Source organism: Cephus cinctus, unplaced genomic scaffold (assembly GCF_000341935.2).
Source record: "Cephus cinctus unplaced genomic scaffold, Ccin1 Ccin1_scaffold0013, whole genome shotgun sequence".
Classification (NCBI taxonomy): domain Eukaryota; kingdom Metazoa; phylum Arthropoda; class Insecta; order Hymenoptera; family Cephidae; genus Cephus; species Cephus cinctus.
This window is the reverse complement of record NW_014332762.1, coordinates 1,994,729-2,004,060: the sequence shown is the minus strand read 5'-3', so window position 1 is coordinate 2,004,060 and position 9,332 is coordinate 1,994,729. Positions and strand designations below refer to the sequence as shown.

Sequence of the window (9,332 nt, the reverse complement as noted above, 5' to 3'; positions counted from 1 at the left end):
GAGAGAGAGAGAGAGAGAGAGAGAGAGAGAGAGAGAGAGAGAGAAGACAAGGGTTGATAACTCGAGGCAAGATCGTCGATAAACGGAGCAATGATGTTTATTTTGCTTATAATTTTGAAAGCGACCGATCATCCTAATTGAATGGGCTGCTCCGCTGTTTGCACAAACCGACGCTATTTGCTCAATGGAATCACACGATAGCAGTATCCACTATTATATTTTTGACGTAAAACACAGGACCCATTCTCGGCACGATTCTTCCCCATTGTTTGCTTTTGCCTTCCGTGTTTCCCACCCGGAAGTCTTGCCTTTTCTTTCTAGACCATCGATTTCTCGACCTCCCGTATCTAGCAATACAAAAATCGGAGGAAAGAAAAAAGAAATCGCGAAGGAGAGAAAGAGAAGGAGAATAAATGTAATCGGATATACACTATATATACATATGTATAGCGCGTGCAATTAGATGGTGCGTATATGTATACAGCTGCGGGCGAAGAAGCACTTCGGCAGGAACGTACCGCTGGTGTTGCTATGCAGGTGCCCTGCACTTTGAGCCCCGCACCTTCAAGCCTTCCAAGCACGTTCTCATTTTGCATCTTCGTGCCACGAGATACACGAACCATCGCGTTATATTCCCTTTGCCATTATTACGCTTTGTTTTAGCACTCGCAAACTTGCCAGTGCTACCAACGCTACCAGTGCTACCAACCCTCTGGGACATGTCGACCGACCGAATCTACAGACGGAAACTGCTTCTATTTTCTTCTTACAAGTCGTTTCCCTTTGTCAATGTGCCTTTTCTTCTCGACCCACCCTTCGTTTCCCCCTGTGCATCTTGTGCATCTAGGAGAATGCAATGCACTCGCATCACGGTATTCTACATTTTCTCAAGACTAACAAGAAATGCAATTAACACATTTCTTTGAAAAAAAAAAGGAAAAAAGAAAAAAAGAGAGAAAGAGTACGAGTAAGAAGAAGAGCACTCACGTAGTGATACCAGACGATGCTCGTAGGTGGTGGGTTACTCTGGACATCGCAGACCAACTTCAAGTCGTCGCCCTCCCGCAGGGTGTCCAAAACGTATCCCACGGCCAGATTGGTCACGACAACGGGAGGATCTGCAGCAATAAAAAAAAATATTACAATAAACAATGGATTTCGTTAAGTTACTCTCAAGCGTCTTCTAGCTGTTTCGAAACTACACTTGGTCCCTTCCGACAATTAGGAGACTTCGAGACTGGCATCCAAGCTGAAGTTGACAAACCAAAGGAAACGATGGGTGGTTGGTCTACATAGACTCCGAAATTACTTTCTACATCGTAAAAGCAAATGTTGGTCAGAGCCTTCGACGTCCCTTGCCAACCGAAGGAGGACATCCGGTCACGCGATCGGGAACGAGACGAATTTTCTTCTCGTTCCTTTTTCCGTTCCTAGCAACACAGTGCAGCTGCAGCTGCAGATGAAGAGGTAGGGGAAATCGAAAGAATCGAAATGGAACTAGAAAAACAGTGACGGCCGGTATACTAGAATGGAAGAGGCTGGGAAGCAGAATTGGAGAAAATTCGGTTGCACCAAGAGAAAAGGAGTAGTGTTATTGTAGCGGATGGACGGTACGGGAGGAGGGCGCAGGAAGAAGGAGCAACTGGAGAATTCGGAGGGTCGCCGAGAATTCCACGCGTGGGAGGACAAGATCAGGATAGTCGATAGGATTGGGAAACCTTATGGGGGGTCCGGCCATCAGAATGCAAACGGCCACCTCGGAGTCTGATCAGGTTCGGATCTTGTTGGAACCCTTAGCTAAGCAACCCCTAACCTCGTGAACCTACCATGTCCTCACCCCATTCCTTGAGATACGGTTCGTATCGTTGCCCCCCCTCCCTCTCTCTCTCTCTCTCTCTCTCTCTCTCTCTCTCTCTCTACATCCTTCTCTTTTGTCTCTCCAGGAGCTCTACTCTCGCTACTGTAGGAGAATCGCGAAGTCGCTCTTGTGAGTTTCCACAGTCCTGCGAGAATCGAAGTTTACCTCAATTCTCCCGAATGTCTTAAAGGCTAATTCCCAATGCCAGTTCTCCCCTGGTTATTCCCATTAGTCTGAAGCGAGGTATTAACCAAGAAATAGATGGATCCAGGGACAGAGGGATGATGAAAGGTGCGAAGGAACGGTGGGCAGGAGAGAAGGTAATAGGTATAACCTTAATCGACTCGAAACGAAGCGTGAAGTCCCTTCACGTGCCAGCCGCACCTAAAACACACAGAGAGAGAGAGAGAGAGAGAGAGAGCCTTTTCCTTCGGTGCCGATAGGGTGGCTGGGGGGGGGGACGGTTACTTCATTAGTCGCTAATGTCAATGGCCAAGTCGCTTCCTCTTTAAGGGTGACTACCGTCCTCCGCCTTCAGAAAAAGAAACGCCAATCGTAAACATTTATGAGTAGCGCACGTTCGTGCGCATTTAGACGAAAGGTCCCTCTGCTTTTCCGCTTGTGCGACTTTCCCGTGAAATCTTTTTCTTTCGTTTCGAGCTTACCCTTTTCTCGGCCCTTACCCGCCCTTCAACCCCCAAGGAAACTTGGGAGCCAACGGAATCGAATTGGGAAACTGAAATCCGGTACTTTCGACCGCATTTATTGCCCGGTGAGATAAACCCCAGTCTCGACGGACCTTTCGAAATACAAGTAAATGAAATTCCGTGGATCTATTTGAAAAATCAATTATATTCTGTTTCGTGAAAAATGCTTATCCTAAATACTGCACTAAGGTACTGTCTGTCCTACAGCAGCTTTTTGACTTGGTACTCTCTACCCTCCCGTATTACGTCACATCCTCCATACTTCGAAAGGATACACCCCCTGGATCGGTTCAGTTGGCACACACGAGTAAGCAGATCTCGCGACAGCTGCGTCTAACTTGTAACCAATTTATGAATGCGGCAGGCTGACACGACATTGCACTATGTGCTCGCACCTCGCTGAATGCTGTGTTACTCGAACTTTACTTCAGCCCCGCGTTTCCCAGGGCCGTGTCAACCGCTCTCTTCTCCCTTTTGACAACCGTCAGCACCCCTCTGCACCCTAACAACATTTGCCATTCCCTCCATCATCTACGTCCTCCACTTATCCTCTGATAACAATGCTAAACAAAGTCGTTGATTATTTTCCCCGACGGTGAAAAAGCCGAAGGGATAAAAAGAGTAAGCCGTCTCTGTAATCGAATCCAATATTAAAGAGGTCCAATTATCTGGATACTGATTGTCTTTCACTGTAAGGTATCGGTAGATGGAGGAGCAATAAAGAATGTCTTAAAAGTTTTAAAAGTATCAATTGGTACCTGAGTTACTAGAAAAGTCTCACTGGAAGCGAAAGCTCAGCACGCGGCAGGATCATCCCTTGTTAGGTCGACTAAATCCTTGCCCGAGAGACACATTCCTCGAGTAGGAAAGGTGAATTCGAAAAATCCTCAAGCTTCGTACACAAGAGTCCGACTAGAATCTAGTCGGATTGAGAATTTGTAAAACCGGTCACGATTCATGGAAATACCCTTTTGGCTGCGAGGGGGAAGAGTCTGACAATTCGAAATTGTTCATTTTCTCAAGTACCTTGTACAATGTCAAACGCCTCAGGATGTCCTCGTGCAAAGAGGAGGATAAGGTGGAAGGTCGTGAGGTAAGGCGCAAAAAGAAGTCAGAGCGTACTCACAGGCCACGTGGAGTATCCTGATCTCCTCAAGGACTCCACCGGGGAACCTGGGATTTTCAGCCCTGCAGACGAGCTCCTTGCCGTCGTCCTCCTTGTCTACGACCAGCGCCAGTTTGCTCACAGTGGAATTAGTTCTCTGCGTGGTGGCCACATTGGGATCCCTAAGGACGACCCCGCCGAGTCTCCAGAGGATCCTGGCCGCCGGTGAGCTGCCCCAGGTCTCGCACCGGGCGGCAATAGGACGTCCCGCGTAGATCTGCTCCTCGTTAAGGATTATCTTCACCGCCGCTGGCTTCACTGTAAAATCGTAAAATCGTAAAGTCGTCGCGATACAATTTTCCTCTTTCTCTCTTCTATTTTTCATCTGGCCCTCCTGGCTCGAACGAGGCTCCTTTAATTCCGGAGACTCAAGCGAAAGCGTTTTATAGGTGGTCATATCGTAAAGTCGAATTTTAACGGCGTAATGGGGTTAGTTGTCAATTTTGTTCGTTCTCATCGAAAAAATTGGGCGGGTGCTTCGCCTTAACTGGAATGACAAAGAAAAGCAGGAGAGAGTGGGCGGTGGGTGGGTGAGGCCGATCCTTTGGTGCTCGAAACGGCAGGTGTTTATGGGTCCGCTCCAAGTATTTTCTCCCCATCGATTGGAGCGCTAAAGCCAGGGGCGGCTTCCGAGCCCCACGTAGTTATTTCGCTCGCAATCAGCTGTAAATTAAGGAATCCCGGCTTTATCAGCTTCGTGGAAGTTTTGTGTGCGGAGAATAAACGGTTCCACTGGGCTGTGGGAGTCATTGTGTCTGGAAGCATGCGAGAATGGGATCGCGGCTTTTACTTTTCCACCCTCCTGCCACGGAGCTGGGCAACCCAGTAAAACGAATGGACAGTCCAAGCCATATACCATACATAGGTACTCCTTATGTATCACGGGCTATGTATACATGAACGCGTACGCTATAGATTTCATATAGGAGCATGTAGACTGGAACCTACAGGATTCCGAGGAAAACACGAAAATGAAGACGACGCCTGCCGTTATGATTCCTCCTGCTGTTAGCCCATTGCCTACACTGGCTCTGGGCTCCGGCGTTAGATTCTTTTACTTAGCGAGATTGAATCTACGAGATCAATTCTCCTCGTGTCTTAGGTTACGTTTACATTCAGGACTCTGACGTATTTTCTTCCAGGACTCTGGACAGTTCCACGTAGATGACGGAGGATCACGGAGAGGACACTTTTCCTCGTGGAAAACTCCGTCTTCGAGTATATAATTCAGAATGTATCCGCAGCCAAGTAGACATATTTTCTAGCGTTACGAACGAACCTTTAAACGAAAATAGTTCGAAAGGAGTTGGAGAGTGGATTTTAATTGTCGGCGAACGGACGGCGGCCAGCGTCGGCGTCGGTCTTAGTCGTGGAGCCCTGCCGTGATTAAGCGGCTTGATTTAAAGTTCGATTCTATCCAGTACCTACCGAGCAACTCGACGAAACGGACGGATAAGGTAAATGGAGGTCCAGAATTACCAACTGGTGAAATTTTAGAGTAGATAAGATCCCAAGAAGAAAAAAGAAAGAGGAGCAACTTCCTTAAAGAAAAGGCAAGTATAAAATATTTTCTTCCCAATCTAGAAACGACGAAGAGTCTTCAGCTTGCTCGGAGTCTTTATCAGGATCGGCATAGGACGGTTGCGCCAGCTGATATTAAATGGGAAAGAGCGATACGGGTAAGATAAAGGGCAAAAGAAATAAAAGTAAAAGGGCAATTTCAAAAACAAATGGGATACGATGGTCATTCCAGCTAAATAACAGAAGCATGCGAATTAAGTATGGTTTGCAGAAAATAAAAAAAGCCACCGGGCCTGCAGGCACGAAGCACCTTGCACTGGCGCTACCGTATCCGGTGAAGGTCTTGGTTCCGAAGAAGTCATCATCGTGATCAGTTTAAAGAACCGGAGCAACGAGCATGCATAGAGGATAGGAGCGCAGGAAGGAGGGCGAGGAGGTGAGAGGGCCGGAAGGGGGCAAGGGCAAGGGGGAAAAGGAAGCCACGTGTCCACCACACGCGGCGTATTTAAAATCGGTCGACGCTTCCGAGAAACGCGATCCTCAAAGAAACGTCGCGAACCGCCCAGCAATCGGACTGGCGTTCCAGCAGCTTCCTGCAGGCACGAAACGCGACGGTCAACCCGCTCCAGGAGGACCTATTATTAGATTCCTCTTTTGGAGGGTGACACGTACGAGATGAGGGCGCCACCGTCGACTCCCCGATATCCCAATAAAATCGGCCCGACTGATCTTCGACGTCGCAAGGAGAAGGAGATACAGTCACGAAGAGAACCATACTGCCATTCTCCGGCATGCTTTATATCCTTTTCCTTTTTTCGTCCTGGCGCGTCTAGCCGGCAGAGCGAGATTCCACCTTCCTCCACCTTCCATTCATTTTCCGCTTCGAGATGTTTCAATTTCTAGTCGGTTTAATATAAGACTGAATATTAGCGCGGCGATATTTCAAGTGATATTCGCGAAGCGCCGAGGAGTCTCTGGAGAATCGCCGTTCCGTATCCACGGCCGAAACTCATCCCAGCCAAGCGGAGGTTTACGAATCTCACGGTGAATCTACCCTCCACTCCGGCCACCCCTGAAACTCTAGTCATGAAATTAATGGAAGTCCAACTGGGCTGGCAGTAAAGTTTATTTTCGACGTCGCTGCCCCCTCCCCCCTTGCCCGCCGCCCACCAGCCCGTTTCGCGCGCTGCGAAAATCCCGAGTTGGCCTTCCTGCCCAAAATTATGCCTCGTAAAAAGCGCCAACGACAACGCGAACGCAAACGGAGACAACGTTTTCCTATCTACCCCAGAAGTGCCGCTCGTGATATTCAGGATGTTCTCCATGGGGTTATTACGTCTCGTCGCTACGTGTCACTGACTGCGTGCAAATAAACATGCGACGTTGAGAAAAATCTATAAAAAAAAAGTATAGCCAGTCCTGATTTCGAAGTATATGTATATGAAAAATCTTCTCAAAGTCAAGAAATTATTCGACCACCCTCAACCGAGGACTCGGCTAATTTTTAATCGAAAGATAACTCATCAACACTTACGGTAAATATCCAATGGGACTTCGCGCTCTATCGGTTTCCCCAAAGAACCGGACTGCGCGCGACACTTGAGCCTGGTGCCCCATAAGGACTTTGTGACTTTTTCCACAAAGAGTTGATTAATAGTAAATTTCCTGGCTGTTCCAATGATCGATGGCGCATCCATAACGCCGTCGAGTAATTCGTCGTCTTTCCACCACGTGACAGTAGGTCTCGGTTTACCTAAAAATCCGAAAAGAAGAATGAAAGTAAGGAAATTAATTCGATAGGGCCATCGCTGCGAATTAGAAGCGTCTTGGGTCGTTCCTAGGGGAACGTGGTCTATATGGTCTAGTATAGGCAATCTTCGAGTGGGTAATAAATCATCTCCATAAAGTGGCTCTTAGTGTGCGCAGGCGATATCCTCGTCCTGATGAAATTCCTTAGTATCCTGAGTATCCTGAGTACCCTCAGTGCCCTTGGTATTCGGCAAGGACGATACATAAGAATCAACAGAAGGGTCGAAGCTCAACAGATCGCCGTAGATTGGAACAATAGGAGGTAACTCTCGGTGGCCGGCACAGACCTCCAGGCTCTCGAATGGCTCTCGAATGGCTCTCGAATGGCTCGCCAAGTGCGCCTGAACATCCTGACCTTTGGCGAGCATCGGTCGCCACCGATCCAAACCAATTACGATGCTAATTCGTCTTTGTCTATCGAGACTCAATCAAGAGGCATTGGGCTATCAAGAGGGAAGGAAGCTAAGAGTATGAAAGTTCAAAGGTGAAAGGGTGATGGACTGTGTGCGTGTGCCGTGCCTACACGCGAACCCCTAGGTAAAGCGAGGTTAGTAAGCAATTGGCCAGGCTAATGTATCTACTTCGGACTCTTATTTCACGCCTCTGGGTCATTTCTACTTGACGTAACCAGAGATCACTTTATCTCGTGAAAAATCCAGGCGAAGGTCAAAGTTAGAGGAACACAAGAAGCCAATTAATGTCGACTGTAAATTGTCTGGAGCAAAAGTAAATTATCTGAAATATTTAAATTAATGTTGAAAGACACGAAATACACCTAAAGAGGTCTAACCCTTTTACGGTACTTACCACCTGACACCTGGCAGGTTAGAATGAGGCTGTAACCCTCAAGAAAGGGTCCACCCACGCCGGTAACTTCCCGGCCTTGAGCATCATAAATTACTGGGGCGGTTGGCTGTTCTGGAAAAGTATAAAAAATTATCCACGTCACGAGTAACACTTTGTAGAATCTAAAGAGTGGCTCTTGTCATCCCTGAAAATGCCGCAGGCGCGGGAAATTTGAAGGAGGCACGTGGACGCCACGAGGAAATTGGAGTGAACCAAAGGGAATTAGATAAAGAATAGAGAAAAACGGATGGCAGTTGCGAAGGAAATAATTTTGTTAAAACAAGTAGAGAAATGTGAGATATGTCAAATGAGCGACGGCTAGGGGCCGCCGGAAGTTGGTGAACTGCACAAGAGCTAGGGTGCTAAAACGGAAGTACTCTGAACGAACCGCTCGATTTGCAGCATTTTAAAAGTCCTTACTTGCTCCCACAAGTGAAAGTCGCGTCACCAGGCGGACGATTGTAAAAATTTTATTTCCAGATTGTCGAGCGGAAGGCTAGGGTGCGAGAGGTGTTCCACGTCACGGGATGAAAGCATCAAGAGAGTAAAAATGGCGAACGGTTAGAGGAATTGCGGAAGAGGGGGAGAGAGAGAGAGAGAGAGAGAGAGAGAGAGAGAGAAGAGTAGCCAGGTTTACCGTGTTAAAATACGTAGAATTCGCTACGCTCGAAAAACTTTTCATTACAGCATCCTGCCCGTGAAGTAGCTACGCTTTTCAACCTCCAGCATCCCGTCCACGTGATAGTCCGACCTCCGGATACTCCACTCTCTTCTCGTCAAGCACTACTCACCGACCAGGGTGAGATTCACCCAGAAGCTCCTCGTCGGCGAGTTGACAAAGTCCACGCGGCACCGGAAAACACCCTGATCCTTCAATGTGACTTTGTTCACCTTCAACCTGGCCCGATGGACGTCGTCCATGTTGAGGTAGGTCCTCCTGCCAAAGTCGTCGCTCACTGCCGAATGAATGGCGTTTCTGAGGTCATAACTGGGTCTGGTATCCAAACTGAAATCAATTGAAGCACCTTACCTACCGAAGGAACAGCATCAAGTACGGGAGGTACTGTAGACAACACTGTATCTATGTACAACGATACGGAAATACTAGGTGTGCTCTCGTTAAAGAGTAACGAACTTCTAGGAACCTTTAGCAAAACTTTTTCCGCTCGATTTGCTCCAGCATCTTCCCGGAACCTACCCGGATCCAGAGGAATACGGCTGAAACCTCTCCCTATACTTTTACTTTATTCTCCTTAAGCATCGCTCTTCCGTTTTCACCATATTCGCCCTTAGCACGTTTACTTATCGTATTCTGAGAACCAGATAACTTCCTGCTCTCGTTATGGGTCCTTCATGAGACTCGAAGTTTTGCCGAAGTTACTAAAAAGTCTAAAATTAGAAAAAAAAAAAAAAAAAAAAAAAAAAA

General features: G+C 47.6%; 1 protein-coding gene across 7 annotated transcripts in view; it reads right to left on the bottom strand.

Annotated features, from left to right (window-relative positions):
- LOC107265151 (neural cell adhesion molecule 2) overlaps positions 1 to 9,332 on the bottom strand; it is a 67,385-nt gene that overhangs the window by 17,835 nt on the left and 40,218 nt on the right. For 5 of the 7 annotated variants that reach the window (XM_025080116.1, XM_015734287.2, XM_015734278.2 and 2 more), the window contains 5 exons: positions 8,698 to 8,912; positions 7,868 to 7,978; positions 6,786 to 7,004; positions 3,692 to 3,988; positions 988 to 1,118 (listed from right to left, as the gene is read on the bottom strand). In XM_025080116.1, coding sequence (XP_024935884.1) covers positions 988 to 1,118; positions 3,692 to 3,988; positions 6,786 to 7,004; positions 7,868 to 7,978; positions 8,698 to 8,912 — 973 coding nt within the window. Of the gene's footprint in view, positions 1 to 987; positions 1,119 to 3,691; positions 3,989 to 6,785; positions 7,005 to 7,867; positions 7,979 to 8,543; positions 8,655 to 8,697; positions 8,913 to 9,332 lie in introns of those variants that run through there. The other 2 variants (XM_025080129.1, XM_015734295.2) reach the window with 2 other exon arrangements.